Raw genomic sequence first — 23894 nt, forward strand, 5'->3', positions numbered from 1 at the left:
TGCTGCTCCAGCCACCAGTTTGTAGCTTCTCCTGGTTCAAACCTGTGCTTGGGTATAAGTAAGCTTTAACAGTCTAGACCCAGTTTTAGAAATGCAAGAATTTATGTCTGAAATAATTAAATACGTGCAAATACAGTAATTGGTATTTACTACAGCAACATTATGACACCCATTTGCTTTCAAAATTTCAGAATTATTATTTTTGGTCTTTTTCTCACTTTTGATTAGGGCTTCAGGCGAGTAAACAATGTATTAGATTTATTTCCAAGTTGCACTGTTAATATTTTGCTTGTGAGCACTGCACTTAACTCTAATCGCCAGGCAGCTTGCAATACACCATTTATGTTCAAGTTTTCAGAGGGATTATCCAATTTTCTGTCATGACATGATTCTTATCTTTTCAAGGGTAATACCACAAAGCATGCACAGAGAAAAAGATTAAAACTTTCAAGTACTCTTTACAGGCAACTGCCTAATCTAGCCTTTAATACAGCTATCTTAGCATGAATATGAGTTGTATACTTTGAAACATAAATGACCGTGATAATAGTTAAAATGTTTTAAAACTCTATTAAAAAATTAAATATTGGTGTTTTCTTTATTTCTGGTTCATTACCATTGCTCTGCGATAAAGTCTGTGCATGGCAGAGGCATTTTGGTGGACCCCAGGTGTAGATGTAATCGAGGGTGTTTCAGTAACAGTGATGGGGAGAAAAAAAAATGTGGGAGGCTTCTTTGGTTTTATCTTTTAAGAGAGAGGAGGTGGTAAGGAAAAAGCAACACAAATGTGCAGAACTGGCTGAGACCATCCCAAGATGGTCTTAAATGGCCCAGGGGAACTGGGAAGATCTCAGGTCCTGTGCTAGGACATCTTGTGAGACCTGCTGCCTCCAATGCAGATTGGGATTTAGCCACCTGTACCTCTCTCCGCATTGCTTGGTGGCTGGGACTTGTAGGGGGAATCTGCTCAAAGAGCTGACGGTGCCTGATGTGTGCTCAGCTGGGGATATGCAGTTCCACCCTCCTGAGCACACACCTTGGTCTCACACGGGGAGCCTGAGATAAGAGCCCGAGGCTCCTATGGAGTGACTGTGCTGACACAGTGTCTGATTTCTCCAGCCACAATCAAAAGCTCATGCTGAAAAGATCTTTCTTTAGTTGGTCATGGGATTACCCAGCCTGTAAAGATGGATGTGGAGTTTCAAACGGGCCTCCCACAACCTGAATAAAGATCATTGCAGGGTGTTTCTCTGTGTTAAACTGTTTCATCAAAATCAAGACAAAATTATTATCTGGAGCTCACATTAAAGAAAATTTACTTTTAGATCTACATCTGGTCCACAGAAATTGGTTGACTGGTATTGAAATTGGTTCATCTTCTCTTTTGGACAGAACTCTTTGCTGAGACACAGCAGCTCACATTAAACGCTCTGTGGTTTGTATGTTGGCCAGGCCGTGTCCCGCTGGTGACGGCTATTTTGTAAAGCAATATACTTGCTCAAATTCTCAGTGGGAGAAAGAAAATTTTTCAAGATTTATACAAGACACCCTCAAAATGCACATGCCAGAAATTCACTAGTGTCTCATTCAGAAAATGTCTAATTAACTGTACCACTCTTTAAAGTTTTATATAATGCAGAAACAAACAATACATATCCATGCCAAGATGACTTTAAATTTAAATGAGATCTAATTTGAACTGAATACACACTCAGAATCATAAATAGCAGCCATCCATGACGGTGCAGAAAAGCTAGGCATTTGTGGGATGCCTAGCGGGATGTTAACTGGTAGATTTGGTACTTTAGGGAGATTCACATTTGGTAGATTCACATTGGGCAGATTACTTGTTAAACTCCTGTGGAAGAAACAGACAGAAAGAAAAAATACCATAACAGTGACAATGCAGATGTAGCAGAAGCACATGACACTCATAAACAAATCTGCAGAGTTCACAGCACGACGACAGTTAAAAAACTGAAGCAAAACATTTCAGAAAGAAGCATGGGTATGGAAGCTTAAGTGTACTGTTTTGCAGTCTGCAATAAAAAGCAAGTTACTTAAAGAAACAGAATGAAAGAAGAATCACAAAGTAGCAAATTAGCAGAGTACTCAAACACCCACACAAAATAAATTAACCTTCAAGTCCTGATACCATTTCAAAGTGCAGAGAGAAGCCTTTGCTTGTAAAAATCTACCTCGTAAGGAAGCGAGTCTTGGTTCAGCATTCTCAGGTTGGAGGAATCCATGAAATCGCTAAGCTAAGCCAGCTACTGGAAAAGTCAGGGAGCTTTTTTTGGAATCAGGACTCAAAATAATACACATGGGTTGAAATTCTAGCTCTGCTCAAGCCCTTAACAGTATTTGCCACCAAATTCAATGGAGTCAGGATTTTACTCCAAAAACTCCGTTTATCTTGTGCTGTACAAATAATAAGTGTGCTAATCGGGATCAACTGATGGGTTCTTCCTAAATGAAGACTTGTGTCCTGAGCCTACCCTTGTGTTTCTGTATGGAGACAAAATGTGTCCCTGGTCTATGTATGTGTAGTGAGAGTTGCATTTAGTAAATCCAGGACTGGTGTATGAATGTTGCTTAGCTGGAAATGGGCCGTGGAGTGATTAAGATATTCAAAGATTAATTTATGAAGCAAGTGTACTTGGGCATTGTGACTTTTCAGATATGCAACTGTTATGCAGAAGGAGATCTCTTAAAAATGGGCTAGTGTATTAATTTAATGCAAAATCTTGTTTCTCCTGAAACAACGTGTGGTATAGCAACACCGCATGCCTAAAGTTTTCAAAATACCATCTTTACCGGACCATTCTTTGGGCTCAGTAAAACTAGAATCAGGACTTCAGGATTTCAGCTTCATCCTGTACTGCTGAAGTTCCTGGAAGCTTCTCTGCTGATGCGCAAGGACTCAGCTTCAGTGTTCAAACTTCCCTGGTCCTGATGACCGTACCAGAAGATGCCACCTTGAAAGGTCTCCCCCATTCCCCTGGATGAAATTAGAAGGTGCTGTACAGGCAGCTTTATCAGGAGTCTTGGAAGAGTATCAAATTGCACATTTTGTGTTTCAAAATTTTAGCAACTTTTTTGAGTCATATTTTGAGGTGTATTTCTTACTTTAAATTTTATGTATAAAAAATCCAAAGTAATGGAATTGAGCTGGCTATACTGAATAAATGTTTCCTAATGCAATAGAAGATGTGAACTCCATCTCCACAAGAGCTGTTCGTCTTTGGTGGCAACTCTTAGGGAATAGACTGGGACTTAGAACCTCATTCTCCCTTTGTGAATACAATCCCTTGTCTGGGGAAAAAAAATATCTATATACTTTTTCTAGTGAAAAAAATGTATGTTTTTGTTTGCTTTTGTTTCTATGCCTCTTAGTAGATTTGGCTTCACTTTATCTGCTTGTTGTCTTTGTTAGGCAGCAAGGAGATAGGAGAATTTACTAATGCAACAAAGCCATCCATTGTTTCCATTCATACGGTGTCTGCCTATTAAGATGATATGATTGCTGAATGAGACACAGACTCCACAGTGATTGAGAGAGTGTTAAATCTTCAGAAATGGCAGTGCATGTGGTTAAATACTGATATGGAATAAATAAAGAAATAGCAAGAGGTGGACAACATATAAATGTATAAGGGAAAGCAACTTAAATAACTTAGCCAGATGGTAAATACATAAATCAGAGGACCTTTGGTTTTAATATTAAAATTCAAGAAGTGACAGTGTTATATTAATAAAAACACTGTATTAATAAAATATGACTTCTAGAGTAAACAGTATACTATATTCACACGGAAACATATTTCTTTTATACAACACATTATTTTGCTGATGCAAGGATATGTTGCAAGAATAAGTTAGTACTCTTAAAAGAAAACAAAACAGCAAAATAATGGAGTATAATATGTTAACATACAGTAACTAATTTTAAAAATATTCTCCTGAATTGACATGCACAGTTTTGCAGGTTCAACTGATCTAATTATCTGACTAACAGTTGCAGTGAGACCTGTAAAAAATGATTAATATTACCAACAAATGTTCCAGCCTGCAGTTGCTCAGACCATAAAAACTACAGGTCCAAGATGAGAAACTGTTTCTAAAAGCCAGCCGTGCCTATTTAATATAGACAGCTAAATATAACCTCAGCCATCAGGCAGGGAATGTGGGCATTTGGATCAACAAGATGAGGGCTGTCTGATTTAAGAAGCTTTGGGACTGGCTCCTGATACGTTTGATAAAAGACGTACGCCCCGGAGCTGTACTGCTTGGTTTCTTGGTTTCTTCTCATTCACCCCCATTTGTGTCTGATGGCGATGTAAATGGCTCTCACCTGCACTGCCTGCTAGGAAATTCTTGGTGCAAGCAGACTGGCAACATCCCCACGCTCATGCTGTACCATGGTACTGGTCAGAGTTGCCCCAGTACGGGAAGGAGGGCAGAAAAATCACCGTGTTTTTACTGGGGAGTCTCCGGTTTCAGGACAGAGCTAACCAAGAGCCTGGTCTGTACTGAAGTGCTTGGTTCCTACGTGATCCCTGAGATGATTTACTGATGGGAGAGGCAGACGCCTGTCTCTTCCATCACTAGAAATGCTCGCTACCTTACTGCCTAGGCTGAACAAATGCTCGAGAGCAAATCTTTTCACAAAAGCCTTGATGGGAAGCAGAGAGCTTGATAGTGAAGTAGGCAGTCAAATCTGTGTTCTTCCTCTGACTGACACCCAGAATAGTAACAAAAATACTCATGTTCACTACACCAGTGCTTCTTGTAAGGGGAAATGTTTTTCACTAGCATCTTATAGCAGTGCAACCTCTTCAAATGGTTAATATAATCACACTGTTCAATTTCTTACATCTTAAATGAATGATACGTTTATAAATAGTTTGCAAAGGGTTAGTGAGCAATCAGTCGATGTTAAAGCCAGGACTACAGTGTGGTAGAGACAGCCATAGGTCAGTGAGTAACTTCCTAGTCAAGCAATTGAGACTGGTTGTCGCTGCACCGGCTTTAGCATTTGCTCAGAAAGATCTTTCAACACAGACACACACAGAGAGACGCACACACACACGTACGTGTCTGCTGGCTGCGAGATAAATCAGCGTTCTCTGAGAAGCTAGCACGAAAAAAAAAAAAAAAAACACACCACCCATTGCACAACCCTACTTTTCCAAGACCTCTCAACTCACCAGAGAACAGACCTGCTCTGTAGCCTCCGTACTTGGATGACTGTGCGAGGGACAAGTGTTCCACGCTTCTCGGCGTGGATTCATGCGAGCACACCAGCTGCTCTAGCGATAGGGCAAGGACCCCCTGCAAATTCAGCAGCTCTGCAGAGGCAGCTTACAGAGCCCTCATGAGCACATTACCTCGGTGCTTTTTCCCCCATGTTTTCAATACTTAACAGCATCTCCCTCGCTGTTTGCGATTTCTATACCTAACTCCTCGTAGCATAAGGTGCAGAGTATTCAGCAATGAAAATAGAAGAAATACATGCTTGCAAACTGCCATCTGGTCAGGTTATGGAGGGCTACGTATTTCAGCCTTGATTGCAAGCATGAGTGCAGAGAAACCCTTTCAAAAGACTCTGCGCTGTGGAATAATTTCCTGCCTTAGAGGAGATAATGAGACTTCTTCCTTCTTGCAGTTGACTGTAATGATCCACAGTGGGACAGCAGCAGGCTGAGTGGAACAGCCATCCACGACGATCTGCCTTTTCGGGCCAACCCGAAGGCCTTTCTTCAAAGCAGAGGAAAGCCGTGGAGCCACATGCTGCGGTGTGCCCAGTTCCAGAAAAGCTCGGCTGGAGAGCCTGCAGAAGGCCGTGACTTGGATAGGAATTGGCTGGTCCAAGATATTTGAGGGTCAATGGCCTAAAAACTCAACTGTGCTGCAGTCGGACACGTAGGGGAAGAAGGAAGCAGATACAGGAGGGCAGATCAAACCGAATACGCCTCTGACCTGTGTTCTTCTGCAAGTTCACTGTAGATCAGCCAAGGAATAGCAGGTGGTCTGCCCAGGAGGCAAAAGACGAAGACGCCTTAACATTTAGTTCTGAACAGTGCATCAACACCGTCATATGAGCGACTCCCCTCTTCTCCTTCACACAGCATGTGCCACCCTCTGTGCATTCGCCCGTACCTCCCTGTGCTGGGTCTGATCAAGTGAAGCCAGCATTTGCAGCTCGCACTTCTGTGTGCGAGACACAAGAACAAAATACCGACTAGTGAAAAAAAAAACCCAGAGTGCATCTTTTCACCAGATGGACACAAGCTTCTTGTGAAAAGCACCCACTTTCCTGCTGGAACAAATTTTGTAAATTCTCGGGTCTGTACGACATCTAATCATCTAACCGTAACCCACCCCGGGCTTTCGCTTGAATCTGTGATGCTCAAAGTGCTCTGCAACTGAAGCTCCCCAAAGGGCAAAGACACTAGAAGATAACTAAGAAAAGACGTAAAAAGTATCAAAGATAACTTGAAAATGATAGATTTTGGCATACCCTGAAACAAGGCATTTTTACAGGCAAGTACCACAGCCAAGTACTCATGTACGTCTATAGTTATGCCACGGAAGTCAATGAATGCCAAAATAATATCAGCTTCTGAAAAAAGAAAAATCAGAATGAATTGATTATTGACTGCCCGACTCAGGTAGGCAGTTGCACTGAGTTCACTGCCTCTGTTTCATAACAACAAGGAAATACAAACAGATTCATTGCTAAAGCAGAGCTCTGAAACTCGAGTTAATGCTAACTTCGAAGTGCAATTCTGCTTGAAGGAGTGGCTGTAAAAATGGCATTCTCCTACTCGAAAGATCTATTTCTTCTATGTTTTCTGGGTCACATCTGCTTATTTGAAACAAGATTTTTTAGGATTTTTAATCCTGTTAGCCTGCAGACCAAAGACAGCAAATGGAAAGTGAGAGAGACTCCTGAACGCCAGCCACTTAACCCCACTCAGAACAGAGGGGATGATCAGGTGTCAAGAAAAGGCCCGCGATTTGGCAGGCACAATCCTTATGGATGCTGAGGATGCACAAGAAAGAAAGGAGAAAACCTGGGTAATCAGATTCCAGGTTGCATATGGGAGGCTGGCTGCTGAACAAATTCTCCTTTCCTTGTAAATTGAACATATTTGGTGTGAAAAGCCCTGAAAGACCACACGTTCTTTTACACAGCAACCTCAGAGCGCAGTGCCACTTAACTTTGCTTAGAGAATGAGGAAAAAGCAGGGAAAATAACCTCTATAGAAGTCATCTGGTCAAAATCCCTGGTCTGAGACACTGTCAGACTCACTGTGCTTGCACAGAGTCAACCCTTCTAAGTCCTTTATTAGAAGGAAAAGTCAGTTCTTTTCCTTCACAGGAACCGACTTGGGCTTTTACAGCAAGCACAGCAGGGTTCAGCAGTGCTTCAAAACCTGTCAAATAACAACAGCAATCTAAAGCAAATGTCATGTTTTCACCATCCACTCGCTCTTGGGTTTAGTACGGGCTTCTCTCAGGCTCCTTATTTCTCGCTGGCCAACCCCTAGTCCTCCACATCTATACCTGATTCTGCTTCAGTCACCTCCCCTAGGTCTCACTCGGGTTTCTGCATGCTGGTGGCCTGTTGGGTCACCATGTCCCCGCTGGGCTACTCCCTTCTGCATCTCCTTGAGCTGGTCGGGGCTGGGACCCCTTCGGGCTGCCCGGGGACACAGCCCACAGCCACCAGCCGTGGGGATGTTGTGCCATCCTTCCACGGGGTGGGTGGAAAAAAATGAGTACGGGGAAGAATAAATACAGCAATGACTCACTCAGGTTACAGGGCTGGACTGAACGCAGGAAAGCAAGGGTTTTGTTCTGAAAAGGAGCTGTTTGAGTTCAAAAGCAGCATCGGGGAAGGCCTTTTAGGATGGGATCCAAAAAGCCATGCCAGCTAAGAAGGTTTTCACATTTTCATGCTTCCATGTCCAAAGGCACACGATTTGAACTGAGGCAGCAATGCATTTCAAAAAGCAAATACCATTTCCTTCATTAACTTGAAAACCCTGAAGAGATCAGGCCTTCTATTTTTAGCATTCAACTAGAAAATACAAAGCACTTTCTGCACGTCCAATCTAATGGTTGCTAATTCATCTCTGCATGAATCTCCATCCATTTGCACCCAAATTCCGATTGTATCAAAGGAGGTTTCCTTACTTTACTGGCTCCCATGACTCCCGCTCAAAGCCCCTGTGAATTGACTGTGCAATTGAGGACTCCATCAGATCGACATATCTAACAACAAGTGGAGCAAACAGGTCTTGGAGGTGTTTGTGGAATTTTCCATTGCACAAATTATCTAGAATAGATAAATAAAAGTATAGTAAGAAACTACTGTTACTAAAAGCTCTGTAACAAGCCACAGCGTGGCACTTCATCACACAATGAATTTGTCAGCGCACAGAAAGAAACTCCGAGAACAAAACAGGAGCTGGCATCAGGCACTGATGCTCACGACAAAGACAGGAATGGCTTCTTATTCAAAACAAGTAAACAAACAATGAATCTTCTTTTCCATTAATGTCAAACTTACAGGTTACAAATACATTATTACTTCCTGTGAATAAAATGGGTGTAAGAAATACAGCATGGCAAACATTAGGACTTTGGCAGGTAGGAGGATCGTTTCTTATTCAGTTACTCACTACCATGACACTGGAAATTGCTCTTGGAGGATGAGTCCCTGGCTTTTTTATGTGGTGTCAGAAAGCTGGTGGGGCCCTGGCCGAGGATGTAAATCAAGGAAAGAGCCAGCTCAGCCACCAGCTCCCCGGCAGCAGTCACACCACCCTGGGGAGTGCCAAGTCCCCAAGGGTTTTGAAGGTGTGAGCCCATGTGTGCTTTGGAGAAGAGCCTTATTTCACAAAGCACTCAGCTTCTGAATTACTTTATGCTCTCATTGACTTTAATTTAAATCTTTTCCTCCCTTCAATAAAGTCTTTTAAAAGCAGGGACTGGTTTACTCCATGCTAAATAAATGCAGTACACACATATAAAACAACACACACATTTAATGACAGTGAGATAGGGTACAAAATTCCCTGCTTGTCAGGCAGCCATTACCAAGAGACTTGAGAAGATGAAGCCAAATAAAAGTTCAACTTCTCACCTTCAGCTGGGGCATTTGATTTAAGGGGTGTCTGTGTGTGCATCAGAGAATTGCTTTTTTTTATATTATTATTTTCTAGTGGAAATGGAACAAAATCAAGCCGATGCTACAAGAGGCTGTCCTGTGCATCTCTACCCATCTCAGTTCTCTGTGCAGTGCGGAGAGGCTGAAAGTGTTAGCAGTAACCTGAGCCGCCCACTGAAAAGAAACGAGCAAAATACAATACATACAGTCACTACGGAGGAAATCGTTTAGAAGCTGAAAGAGCGGGAAGCTGTCCCATGTGTCTGGGGGTTGCACCTCTAACGCAGCATCCATATCCACTGCAAACAGTGACAGGAAGGTCTCCGCGTGCTCGACCATTAAGTCTGACCACCAAGCAAAGGCCTTCAGGGTTGGTAGAAAAAGATAACAGAACAGTATGTTAGTTCTAATAAAGCACAGTCAAAGATGCTAGGCCACATACCTTAAACAAATGTGCATCCCCTGGAAACTACCTTTATTGTAAAGAGAACAGTGCTTTGAAGTGCTGGCTGCACGTACAGCGCTAATCACGGGAATTAGGCACTGCTGTTTTCATACAAAGGGTTCTTGCAGAGGATCTATTCAGAGCTCCACCGTAAAGGCAGGCAGTTGTAACATGGCCGAGAAGGTTTTGTCTGTTCAATTTACAATAAATGACTTAACTCGTCTTTAGTTATGCTAATTATCAGAAAGATCAACTAATCATTATTCTGAAGTACAGAAATTGGGGAGTTTCTTCACTATTTGTGGGTTTTCTGCTGTGTTTTTCAACAGTTTAATTTTTATTTGGATTCTCTACTTCTATTTGTCTTGAAAAACTAGAAGCCTAAGACATTAGGATCTGTCCTAAATCTTTCACACTCTTATTTACAAATATTTAAAGCATCACCTGTACGAGTTATTAGAGCACTGTTCATTTTACATGGTCAGCTACACACACCCATCTAAACACACTACCACCTTCGTTAACGCTACTTATCAGGAAACAAAGCTCTATCATCAACATGCCAAGATAAAAAAAAAATCTACGACAAGCCTGTATTTTCACAGAGGCAGGAAAAAAATATATCTAATCTTGAAAGCCAAAAAATATCAGTGAAGTAACTCATTCTCATGCACACGGGTCCTTAAAATTCACTGGCCGGGCCCTGTGACGTGACATTCACATCGTACACGGCTCAGATGTGAATGTTCCCGACGCATGCATGCGTGTTTAGTAATCACTTCTGGCTGGGCACATGCAGTGTGAGAAGTGCTGCCGTTAGGGCCATGTGCTGTAATTTGTAAGGGAGAGGAAATTACTCAGTGACTTAAAGGATCTGAGAAATGTCTTTCCAGCACTCTGCAAGAGAAGGAAACCTCTAGCATAGGGACGGGACTAGAGATGGAATAGAAAAGACTGAGAATAAAGAAATCGGTTCAAAGAGGAATTGCTGGTCAGGAGGGGTATTTTTTGCCTCCTGGAAGGAAGCTTTTGGCAGACATGAATAAGCAAAATGGACTTCAGTTTTCTTAGGGTTCAGCTTTGATTCACTGATGTTTTCCTGCTGACGCTGATGACAACAGCAGAATGCCTTTGATGAATCCTGGTATAGATGGCTGCAGAGAACAACGCCAGCTCTTGGTTCTCCTGGCCATGGAGAGAGATGCTGGCAGGAGGACTCTGGGACTAGTTCCACTCCTTTGCTCCCCCAAAATGCAAAGCAGACTGACATTACCCTGCTATTATTCCATGAGTTGATATAAACTGGTGTTGAGACATGCAGAGGTAGGATGTGACACTGGGCGTTATGCATCCAGAGCACATCCAAGATGTAAAATAACCAAAATAACCAAATAACCCCCAAGGAGGCACAGCTTTGGAGTGCCCAGCCATGGAGGTGCAGGGGTGCCAGGGCAGGCTGGGCCATGCTCTGCCCGGAGAGGCAATGCCACCAGGTTACAGCATCCCTGTGCTCATAGCATGGGGGTGAGGTGGGTAAGTTGGGCTCCTTCATCTGCAAACCGTCCCCAGCCCCACGCACGTGGATGAAATTGTCAGGCATCACTGCAGCAATGCCTCCCCTGGGACACCTGGACAGCCCAGGGGCAGCAATGATGGAGAGTTTGTTATTCAGAAAAAGCCAAATTTGAAGCAAGGGAGTCTGACAGGGCTGAGGGCATGGCAATGCTCTTCAGTGCTTCCTTCTGCATGCAGCCCAGCCCATGGACATCCGTGAGTGCTGCGAGAAGAGGTGTGGTGTCCCTGCAAAATCACGCAGGAACCAAAAACATCAAGAATCAGGTCTGCTTCGGATGCCTGCCCAAACCTCCTCCCAAAAAAATGTTGGGAAACGAATGGACATTGAGAAATGTGGCTGTTGAGGGTCCTCTGAAAATTAGCAGCTCTTGTCCATGCTTTTGAAGGAGGGTGACGAGGCTGTCCTTGTACAAACATGGTTCTCTGGCTGCTCCTCTGCCTGCCAAGAGCCTGCCACGCTGCCTCCCCACGTCTGTGCCCAAAAAACGATCGCTACAAAGGGGCAGCAGCCAGTATTTGGGGAGATGGGAAAGGGGAGGCCAAAGAGTATCTTCTGCAACAAATCCCATATAATCACTGCAGAGTCCTGCAATAAAAACCTGCTTCCATAAAAAGGAAAAAAAATGCTATTTTAAAAGAATGAGGAAGAAAAGCATATGATCATTTGTGGAAAAAAAATGCCCAAACCAGTCAGTTTCCCTTTTGCTGGAAAAGTAAAACTTTAGCTGCACAAGTCTGTAACTTAATGCCAGACTCCTCAACCTCCTCCTCCCTACTCTCAGTGAACAGGACCTTCCTGCAATGGGAGCATAACACCACGCTTTGAGGAACTCCTTCATGATGGTAACATTTCCTTTATTTACCATCTACTTACCTGCTTCACTCAGAACACGATGTGAAGGCAAAACAAAGTGTTCTTTCTAGCCAAACACACCTATTAGTGTATGTTTTACACATGGATACACATGTATATATGTATGACCTCAAGGAGTTAAAATACATATATACATATACACATACGTATACATAGAGAGAGAACACGGGTTCCAAAAGACTCGAAGGCCACGGTCTCTGGCGTGTGCCATCAGTCATCCAGGGGAAGGAGAGCAGAGCTGGAGACATCTGAGCAGCGAGGTGACGCACGGCAGAGACCTCCTGCTCTACACAGCACCTACCAAGCACCACTGATTCTCCTGCATTTTTGTCTCTGCTGCTTTGCCTCTTTCTGATGGGTGAGGCAAACCCAGCTGACAAGGCACGATGCTCCTGCTCTAATGGTTTTTGACTCCATGCTCTGAGTTTTGGTTTCTGGGTCCCCATTTGTGTGCCTGCCTGGATGGCCATGTTGGGAAAAAAGGGGTGTGTTTTCATCGCAAAAACTGTTGGTTTTCAGAAAATAAGGCATTCCTTCAGTAACCGATGCCATTTAATTCTGCTGAACATCCAAAGCAGACCGGAGAGTCACACCTTGCAGGCTGAACTTTCTCACCCCCAGGTGAATGGACAAGAAGACAAAAAATCTCACCTGGAATAATATATAAAAAAAAAAAAAAGTGCAGTACCTCAGCGATTCTCATTGAACAGGAGCAGAATAATGTGGCCATGATGCATAATAAAAACGATGTGATAAATCCGCCAGCCTCTTGCCTCTCTGCTCCTTTGGGTGCAATTCCAAGTGTGCAGAGAGCTGGCCAACTGCCTGAGCACTGCTGAAGTGCCACAGAAACCCTCGGGACAGGAATTCAGTAACGTTCTGACAGTATCCGGGGCTTCTGGACAGAGATGAATTTCACCCTTCCAGGTCACCCTTCGGAACAAGGGACCAGGAAGCCTCCTATCCCTGTTAGCATTAACCTTCTGTCTCTAATCACAGCCTTGTGACACTGAAGATGCTGAAGAACAGCTTTAACATTCGTCCTTGTGAGGAGCAGCACAGCTGGCTGAACACCACTGCCCTGTAACTCCCTGCTTCAGAAGTCTACTGTTTTCAGAATTACTTGCACTTTAAAATCAGCTCTTTCCAGGCTGGATACACAAACAGCCTGTGCTGGTGATGAGTGGAATAAAATACTCGTTAGCCTTGGGCAAGTTATAGCGGTGCACTCAGGCACCTCCTCATTTTTGCAAAACAAAATGAAGTTTATTTCACTCTTCACCACGTTTATTCTCTCTCTACATATAAATACTGTATATCCAGTACAAGGCACATACAGACAAAACCAGAGGAAGAACACTACCATTCTAGTCACTTGTGTAGAACTCAGTCCATCTCCACCACAGTGTACTATAGGTCGGGTGAATGCAAAACAACAGAGGTAACAACAGGCTGAGGAGAGATTCCAGGCAGGTAGGGTTGTGTTGGGATGTAACTGCAGCGCTCGTAAAAGATACCCATTGCTACATGCATGGACTGGACTGCTACGCCACATTGACCCTCCTGTGTAAGGCTACCAGCTCCACAAGCAGCCGACTGGGAGTTGCTGTTACATTCCTCGGTTAAAGTTACGGAAGCGAGGGCAACCCAGGTAAAATCCCGGGAGGAAACATGGCACTGAGAGGGCATGCACGAAATATGACAGGAGTGACTCGTGTCATTCAGTTTAGTCACATACCTCTTTCCCCTGCCAGGATCATCCAAGATTGAATGAACAGTAGAAAAACAGGGAGGAAATTTAAATATGCAAGCAGGCATTAGTTGGGTGTCGTGGATTGTTGTGTATTATCAATAAGTTAAGTTATACTGCAAGTTTAATATACACTGGAATGATTTTTAGGTGATTGTGAAATTAGTTATCAAATGCTTTTAATGCAAAATATAGTGAGTATATATAAAAATGGGAAGGAAAAGAGAAAAGAGTGCATGAGTGTTACAATACCTACAGGCATAAACAATAACTGTTCACTCTGAATTTTAGAAATGATTCATTTTCCAACACTTAGCCAAGAGCACCAGAGTTACAGAGAACACTGGGCTCAATCCTGCAAACACACAGGTGGGCAAGTCCCCATGGGCAGCCCCGTCCAGGCATGCTGACAGCGGGGCTACACCCAGCACTGCCAGCGGCCTCAGGATCAGTGTTTCCAGGATCAAGCCTCAGGATTTTCTGAAATATACCTGACTCTGACATAGTTTCAGTGTTTTTAAAGCATGATTCTTTCCATTAAAGTGCTTTGAAGAGTTAAGAGTAGTTTATTAGGCATTAGGTACCTCAAATAATTAGTAACAGAGAATAATTCATTCTGATCTCCACGCTAGTAATTGAAGGATTCCCAATAAACCAAGACAGAAGCGGCCAACAGAAAACCAAGTGAGCTAAAACAGCAGTTTATCATGTACCACAGGGGCAAAGGGAAACCCCTGGAAACAACCTGAATGCTCAGGAAGGGACCAAAAATCCTTGTTTTGCTTTGTGATGGTTTTACCTGCCACAGCTCTCAACAGCAGGAGCGGTTTGCTGCTGACAGTGACCGCTGCTAATGCTGTCTGGAGGTACAAACTCAGGACATTTGGGGCAATACGACCTTTCTCAAAAGTGGACAGGCTTGGTCTTGCACGTAGCTGGTGGTGAATATATTGGGCTCTTGCTGGCGCTGCATGAAAGGCTGCAGACTGATGTAGACGACAGCAGGATTTAATTCATTCCTCCTTTAGCCCCCCCTCCCCTCTGAAGAGCAATCTTCCTGAGCTGTCCCCGTGCCTTCAGCAACCCTTTTACCACCATTATTGGCTTCTAAAAAAGATAACCCAGCACCTGTTCGGAAGACATCCCATAAGCACACAGAGCCACCAGCAACCGACCAGACCCTGCTCGAGCCCTGCGGGGCACAAGCTCGCAGGGCGCCGCTGCTCACCTCTGCATGGTGTTCTTCGTTTTGTTGGAGGACTTCAATTACCAATTCTGCCAGACGTATTGTGTCTTCTAACTTTTTAGCTGGTGTGACTAACCGGCCTACATTTTCTGTAGTACAAGAACTCGAGTTAAAAGGCAGGCAGAGTGAAAAAGCTAGATGCACAGTAAGTAATTTTAGAGGTTTAAGAAATCCCATAATATTCTACAGCTTTAAAGATCTTTTCATGCATATGTTAAATGCTTATATAATTAGTACTGAGCAAACCAGAAAGCCACATTCGTTATAATACTATGAAAATACAGTGCTCCAGCTCCAAATCTCACAATACTGTCAGAGTTGTTTTGCGTTATGGTGAGGTGGTGGCACTTTATTAGCTCAAATAGGAACATTACATTCCCTAAAGACAGCATCTGGCCACTAATGTATGAACAATATGTGTCCTTCAACGTAGATGATGCATTACAAATCACGTCTGTACGATTTTAACGTTCTTTTAAGATCAATTTAAGCAAATCTCTCTGCACTTTTAATAAATCGTCAAACTCGAGCAATTTAAATGTCACCTGCTACTGAAAGCAAAGACTGCAGGTCTGACCTGCTCCAGGATTTAACTTCACAAAGGTCAAGGAGTTACGCATGCTGGAGGGAGTGGAAAGTGGTAAATCCCACTAGGTGCTCATACGTAAGATTTATATGGGAAAAGAGATGCAACTTTACAGCAAAAACCCCGCAAACAAACCAAGGAGTTTAAATCCTGGAGCTTGCTGTTACTTTGCAGCATTTTCTAAAGATTTTTCAAAACAACCAAATCATATTCTTCCAGGTAACATATTTCTATTAGCATATTAAACATCTGAGGTGCAAACAATCTGGACCATTTAGAGTATTTCAATAGAAATAATAGAGAAAAAAAACAAAATAGACACATTTTCATCGAACGGCAGCTTCCGCAGAGCTGGCTAGGTGCAACCAAGGAGGCTCCTGTGACCTGACCCCGTGGCTCACCTGCACTGGTCACCCTGGGGAGAAGCAGAGCAGCAGCCCTGCTCCCTGGGGACCCACCTGTGCTGCAGTGTCCCCACCTGCAACTACAGATGTGTCCCTCTGGCTAACAACTGGGTACCAAACCTGGCTCTAGCGTAGCTAGGGGGAAGGACAGGATCACACTTCGGTGCTACATCGTCTGGTTCATCCCTCTCCACCTATTTACATTTTGATCTGTCCGTGATATTAAAGCTGGAGACTTTGCAAATAGGTGAAGTACCAAAAAAAAAAAAACAAACACAAAAGCCAAATCAGTCTGCTGCAATTATATAGTATACAACAGACTGTTTGAGCTCAACAAAGCAAAATGGGAGACGTGCATGAATTAAAGCTCCTTTACTAGCAAGGTGTTCACCTTGGGATGCCCAAAGCTAAGCCCAACAGCTTGGGTTGTGCTGCAATGCGAGGCAGCTGCGCATCTTGCTCCAGGCTCCTGCATGCATTAGCATTTTGTTAGTGCTTAGATTTTCTTTTCTGGCAGAGCAGAAACTTGGGGTTGCACACAGATGCCACCACTCTGCTCTGCTGGGTCCCACGCTGAGTACCGGGGCAGAAATCCCTGCCTTGCTGAAGGCTTGTGAACTTTGAGGACTCGGCTCTCCACCTCAACACCATGCCTGCTCCCACTTTTCCCTGAATGTACTTCTACAGGCAGTAATTTCCCATGAAAAGGCAAGGCATGTTTTTCAGAACTGCCACACTCGGGTGGCTGTGTGAGGGCACACGGTGCTGTTTTCAGAGGAGCTGAGCAGCCAGGCCAGCTGAAACCTGGCACTGCAGGTGCTTTTGGCTCAGCGGAGACATGCAGCATGGCACATTCACTCTACATTTTTCCAGATTGATACCATGGACAGGGGCTGTGAGCTCTATTCTCTGCTTTCCATCTCTTGTATCACTGGAAACAAAAAGAAATCCAGGTTCCCCTTATCCTACTCTATTGGGCAAATACTGATACTGGTTAACTCGTCCTTCCTTCTATTGAAACCAGCACCTCACTGGCTACAACAAAAAGAAACTTGTTCCTTTTATGCAAAGAGAGTCCCAAGGAGTGTCCCTCAGTAAGCTCTGGTTGCTTCTGCACCTCCAAAGCCAGGGGGAAGCTTTTCCATTGATCAGAGCAGCATCAGACCCATTCTCATTTGCAACACTGATCTGCTCTCAAATACAACTAAAAGACAAAAGTGTTAATAAGAACAACTGCTCAGAGATGCTGTCTTTAAAGAAAATATTGATGCTTATACAACTTTGGCAGCCAGCAGATGTCAATCTTAATTTTTTTTCTTCTTATTTTAAATATTTCCCTGGTTAAGTTACTATACATCAGAATATTCTGCTAAGATAGCTGGAGCACTGACAGTTACATCAAACGTATACGATATACTTATCAAACATTTCATCCAACATCATGTAAAGCTCATACATATTTATAGTTTTCATGCAAAATGTTATGCAACAACAATGTTATTTTGTGCTGACGTTGATATTTGAAAATGTTGCATATGTCAGACATTGCTAGACAAAAAAATGTGGACATTTTGAAATAAACGCTACCTCTAAATCTCTAAAAACCTACCACGTCGCGCTAGGTGTTTCGTAAAGCTGCACATGAGAACTAGCTCCCTAATGCTAAACAAGCAACTGCTTAATACTAAACAAGCAACTGCTAGACTAGGAAAGCACTGAATAAAAGGAAGGAAGACTATTACAGTACTTGGCGTCTGTTTGGCCATGCCTTTGAGCATATGATTTATCATGTTAGTCTGCGTTTGAGGAGATGACGGTGGCCCAGCCGGTGGCTTAGGCTTGGATGGACGGGCTGCTTGTGCGTGACGGAGAGACGCCAAAAGTAAAGAGACAAGGGACGTCATAAACAGTGACAAAAAGATGAAAACTTTTGACAGGAACATAAGCAGGAATGGTCAAATACACATGGAATAAGCTGCTGGGTTTTTGCTCATTGGTACTCGAGGTATTACACGGGAATGACACCGTTTAACAACAAATATCCTAGAAGTCAGAAGGTTCTTACATCCTACAGCAGTGTGCAATCAGAAAGCTAAAAATTCAACACAAGTGTGGAACTGCCTTTCGTGCAGCCATGTGACGAACCTGACTTTGGGCAATCCAGCTAAAACTCCAGAATTCAGAGCAGGTGACTAAAAACCATCACTTTAAGTCAGCGCTCCAGTGCTTAGGTACATTTAGCAATAGAATAATGAGCCACATGAATTAATTGCTTTACAAATATCAATTACACATTTTAGAATTAAACGTCACTGTTGGTTAAAGGGAGCTATAAAATATTCTTGTGCAATTTAAACATGTAAAAAAATCTGTCACTTAAAAATGTGTGGTTCCTGATCGTTTCCAGCTCATTTAATTATTTTCAACTTGGAATTCTAGTGGCTTTTATATTCTGGGTTGAATCATATATAAAAACTTGCCAGCTCTATCAAATATGTTACTTGCTATTCCAAATGTTAGAATACTGCAATCAGGACTTGACCCATCTGTCATATAGTTTACAATATCAGCATAGGAAAAATTCAAAGAAAATAGCCTTTCCTTTTACATACACTCAGAGAATAAATTACATACTGTGCATATATTAACACAATAGTTTCTATTACATTTAATATCAGTTTTTAGCAGCATTGTGACTATTTTTAATAATGCCATTTGCAAGGATTCTGGCATATTTATCTGGACATTCTATTGCCAAAAGTCCTTGCCATTTTGATTGCATTTTCCAGTGGAAAAAAAAAAATCGGTTGGCTTGTGCGAAGTAGATTTCTGATTGCTTTTAATTCTCACAGAATTACAACACTTATCAGAGTGTAATAAAGAATATTCGAGTAAACCCTATGTTAAAGAGGATGAGTTAGGTTTGTTGCCTCTCTCCATACACAGAGGTACACACGTACACGAACACACACACAATGCACAACTGTGCACACACACGCACACACACACACACATTTTTAGTCTTTTAAGCTGTAACGATTTAATTCAGACTCTTAGATTCGAGCCACTGGCTTCCGGCTTTCTTTTTTCGTTTGTTTTGTTTTGTTTTCTGCTAACAAGAAAAACAAATCTATTTGCTTATCTCTGGAGTCGCCCTGATCCTTGTTCAATGTTTACCCAGGGTGGCTTTGTCCCCAGAAATTGTACCTCTCAGCCTCAAGTGACAAAAACACCAGCTTTTTGGGCATTGGCCTAATGACTTTCAGTCTCATTTAAAACATAAGCAAGAATTCAATTTGGCTACTCGCTGACGGCTCCTGAGCCCGGCACGTAATGGTTAGGAAGGATTTTTTACTGCTCACCACTAGGACGAGCAGTTTGTGCCACGGTCCTGGCGCGGGCAGGGGTTGTGGCACATCTCCTCCCACCTGCGTTTGGCAGCCAAGTGAGAGGAATGCCTCCCAAAAGGAATGCCAGTCCTGCTGGCTCTGATGTTGGGGAGTCCGAGAGGGAGAGCTCCTCCTAGCAGTGCCAGAGCCAAGGAGATCTGCACCCCATCATGGCTCTGTGTGCTGCGACCCTAAATCGCCCCTAAATGCGAGCCCAGCCTCCACATCGCCAACCACTCATGCTAAGGAGGGGGGTGCCCACGGGAACCCCGGCAGAAAGCAGATTTCAGACCTCGCTGACCCCCAACTCCTGCAGCAGCCTGACCTGTGCAAGTGATTTCTGTCCTGGGTAAAGCCACGAGAGGTGAAGGATGAGGAGGAAGCAGCAAGAGATGCAGCACCTCCGTAACTTCAAAATTCAAACGGGGACAGGGCACTGGGGCAGAGGCGCTCCCCTGGGAGTGATGCTGAGAGCTGTGGGCAGCACACCCTGTCCTGCCCAGCTGCTGTTCCTGATTGAGATTTATGTGTGTCTGGAAGGGATTTCAGTGAGGATAACACTTTTTTTCTCCCAAACCAAGATGCATTATCTTCAAACTAAGACAAATTCATGGATTTTTTTTTTTTTTTTTTTCAACTCAGGAGACTCGACTCCAGCTCTCAAAAATTCAATATTCTGCAAAGAAATCTGATCTCCTGACTTTTTATTATTTAGCCTCGTGAAGAATTTTTGCACATCTGAATTACATCTCACGCCTCAGGCAGCAAGTGGCTTTGCAGTTGGTAAGAGCTCTGTGGAAGGGTAAGGGCACAGTGCAGAGCATCGTGTAACAACCTCAACACTGCTCCAAACACCAGCTTCTAAAGGACAACAGGAAATTTAGGAAGCTGTGTAATGACTCTGCCAAACGCAGCTGAATGCCACTTCAAGGAACGAAACAATAAAGCAGCAGTTCAGCAAGCAAACAAACACAGGTTGCATTTACGTCTGAGTTACAGTCATAGTAAAGTAAATGATTTATTAATGACTTCAGTCTCCGTTCCTGCCTCAAAGACTGATGGTTTCGTATATTTTGCACCCCTATTTATTTGGGGGATGTCATTTGATTTTCTTGATGAGCTCTGTGCTTTATGGCAGATGCTGGGGGTGATTGCGTAGTGGTGGCTGGGCTAATAAATCCCATGGGACCTCTCCTTGTCTCAGGTTGGGTTAATAAACAAGCAGCTGAGCCCCTACGGCTTCAGTGCGCTCTGTAAAGATGCCGGGTACACGCACGGAGCTTCCCAGGCTGAGATCCAGAAATAGGCAACGCGAGTGACGTAAAGTGAGCGCGGGGACTGTGACAAGGGGCAGTACGAGTGCCTTGACAAATACCACTGCTTGTCAGCAACCTGCTGCATCGCTCCGCTCAGACACCGACCTCTCCCGCACCCGCTCCCCCAGCCCAGCACGCTTTCTGTGCCTGCCGGGGCGAGCACTTTGCTCAAGATGCTCGGTGCCAGGGCTGAGAAAAAATCACATTTTTGGTCCCAAAATGGCCCAAGACAAAATGATTTCCCCTAGGGACAGAGCAATGGGATGTCACTGGGCCTATATCAAGTTGCTTTCTGCCTGCAGAGCTGCCCTGCTGGTGGTCCTTGCCCCGTGCACCAAGGCACCAGCTGTCCCCAGCCCTACATCTCCTCCACTTCTCATCTTCATGCAGCAGCTCAGGGGGACCACAGGAAGCCTCTTTTCTTATAGAGGCCAAAACCAGGTCACTACATGAGATATAATCTGAAACCTAAAGACCAAAAGTCTTACACTAAGCACAATGAATGGCCAAACTGACAGCTATCACTGTGGCTGGCACCAGCTCTGAAGCTGCCTGTACTCAGCTCCAGCAGAGCGAAGTGGCATTTGTGTTCATGGGAACGGGATCCCTTAATGCCACCACCCTCAAACACAGTGCAGTGCATTTCTCAATTCCTGGGCATAAGGGACAGAGAAATTCTTTTCTAAAGGAAGGATGGACTCTCAGCTTACATAAATATGCCTTCAAACCCTTATTAAAAGGTTGCACTTATTAATGTGAGTGTTAGTAGTTTTGTGTGATTAATAATTAAAACAAGCCATTAATCTTTAATTATTGTAATGTTCTGTTTAGCGTTCTATTTTAAGTCCATATTTTTATGAGACTACAAGCTTCTTAGGGGAAAGGAGAACAAGGGGTGACATTTGGGTGTTTAAGAAGTTGTTTTCAATATCTTATTTTTATTCTTGCTTTTGGCAAAATAAATAAAAAGTCAGGCCAAAACCCAGTCACTTTTGACTCCACTTAAGCTGAGGAACTGATTTCAAGTTGAGTCCTGCTAACCTTGCCTGAAAATTTTTCATTTAAGACACTGGTAGGGTTGTGGGCACAAAGCAGGGCAGTCACAGCTTGCTATGTCCTCTTGCTCGCTCCCAGCATCCAGAAGCAGTTTTATTTTTAAACGAGCTGGGCCAAAGAAACCTCCTTCTGAGTTCCCCAACTTTCAGCACGTGACAAGCCTTTGCCAGCAAGAGCAATGCCCAGCGCTTGTGTTGTGCTTAACACACAACAGCATCATCGGAAATAGCTGCACGTGCCATGGTTATGTCTGCAATTTGTGTACCTGCACCTCTTGCTGCTATAGGGAAGAATTAATCTCCGTTGCCTAAATATTGCTTGCCAAAATTGGTTTTAGTGCCATGCTCTAGATCCTGGCCCAAATTTGAGCTGTGGGAGCCTGGGGAAGCCTGGGCAGAACAAACACGGTCTGCTTTTAAAAAGCCATTTCCCTTTGCAAACAGATTAAATCAACTGAATCCTGTTATTATTATTTTTTTTTTTTCCACAAAACATAACAATCTACTCACAAAAAGAGATGAACAGTTCAGGTTTCAAGGACTTTCAAACCAGGACTCTGGTGTACAACAGAAACGAGAACAGGGGGCTGCAGACCTCCGAAACCCCTTCTGAAGAGACAGGCACTTCGGGCATTTTGGTCTGCGCTGAACCTTTGCCTCATCACATGTCACCACAGGTTATAAACGAGAGACAAACACGACTTCTGTCTGACCGGATTGTTTGTCACACATTAACGAAAAAATTGAAAATAAAAAAAAAATTAAAAAACCAGTCCTCCCAATAGGGCATAAAACAGAAGATATGAAAAACAAAAATGAACAGTAGTTTCGTCATTAATGTGCCTGTTGGGTGTGTTAAATTAATGGCCAGATCACCAACATTTCTGCGCCAAAAATGAGCCGCAGTTCTTTTGGAAAACAAGAAACTTTCTCTTTCCAAAGGCCAGGTTCTCCATTAAAACTGTCTCTTAAGAAGACACTCGATTTCTATGAGGTATTTCTAATCTACACTCTATTCTAAGGAAGGAGGCAAAAGAGGTTACGTAGACAGCACAAATTAACTCCTTAAGTATCAATGCATCTCCATTTTCAGCCTGAAGGAGTACATATCTTAAGGAGCTATGAAAAAAAAATTAAACAAAATAAATATAACTCAACAGTCCTAGTAATTTATAATGCATATACAATAGTTCACCTGCATCCTTTTGATTCTCTATATGAAAGAGAGAAAGCGACAAGGAGAGAAAAGAGAGAAACAAGAACAGATAGGCAGGATTAATGAGCAAGTGGACCGCACAGCCCCCCAGTTATGCGTGATATATGACATTTGAAAAGAAGAAAAGTTGCCCCGTCTCGCCCCCCCGCCCAGCAGCATGGTGTTACCAAAAGAAGCTCCTTTCAAAGAGGTGAAAGAAAGTGCTGCACAAATAGAAAGTCGGAGAGTGTGAGCTCTGCAAACGTGCAGGGGCTCCCCAAGCGGCACCTGGGCTCGTGTGTCCCCTCCGGAGCTCGGTGGAGAGGAGCAAACCAAAAAATCCAGGAGGAGAGCAAGTACAGCGCTTCCGCTCGAGAGAACGGACAGGAGACATGTAAGATCTGATGTACAGAGGAAGGACAGCCTCACAGGGTCTTATACACAGGATTGGTTACAGATCGTGTACGCAGGAGAAGGGACGGCTTTTCCCCGCGTCCTTTATCTGACCGCTAGCTCGTTTCTCCCCGGTGTAGCTGCTGCCCTTTGATTGTGTACCAGTGACAAGCACTTTACAAATTGGGGTTACACGGAAGCAAAGTAAAAATGCATTCAGGTCACAGACATAAAGAGTAACTGAAAAAACTTACAGACAGTCTGAGTTTATCACAAACAAATGGCTAAATTGTCTAACCTGGTTTAGGCTGATAAAAAGTGACTGGACTTCTCACACTGGGTTTCACAGACAGAAGCAACAGACAAGCCAATGCTAAAAGACTTGAAGCAAGGAGAGTGAGTTGGTTTGGATCTGGACTTTCTTGAGGTAATGAGAACAGAAAGAGTGAGGACAGCATGGAGAGGAGGGTGGTAGGTACTCACGA

At 43.5% G+C, this 23894-nt stretch overlaps 1 protein-coding gene across 5 annotated transcripts in view; it reads right to left on the reverse strand.

The window, feature by feature from the left end:
• The window catches only part of CADPS (calcium dependent secretion activator), a 194854-nt gene that overhangs the window by 36551 nt on the left and 134409 nt on the right, over positions 1–23894 (reverse strand). For 2 of the 5 annotated variants that reach the window (XM_032193987.1, XM_032193985.1), the window contains 6 exons: positions 23017–23034; positions 15054–15160; positions 13814–13822; positions 9388–9544; positions 8206–8347; positions 1712–1858 (listed from right to left, as the gene is read on the reverse strand). In XM_032193987.1, the coding sequence (XP_032049878.1) occupies positions 1712–1858; positions 8206–8347; positions 9388–9544; positions 13814–13822; positions 15054–15160; positions 23017–23034 (580 nt within the window). The remainder of the gene's footprint in view (positions 1–1711; positions 1859–8205; positions 8348–9387; positions 9545–13813; positions 13823–15053; positions 15161–23016; positions 23035–23894) is intronic. The other 3 variants (XM_032193988.1, XM_032193986.1, XM_032193989.1) reach the window with 3 other exon arrangements.

The sequence above is a fragment of the Aythya fuligula genome, chromosome 10 (assembly GCF_009819795.1).
Source record: "Aythya fuligula isolate bAytFul2 chromosome 10, bAytFul2.pri, whole genome shotgun sequence".
NCBI classification, from domain to species: Eukaryota; Metazoa; Chordata; class Aves; order Anseriformes; family Anatidae; genus Aythya; species Aythya fuligula.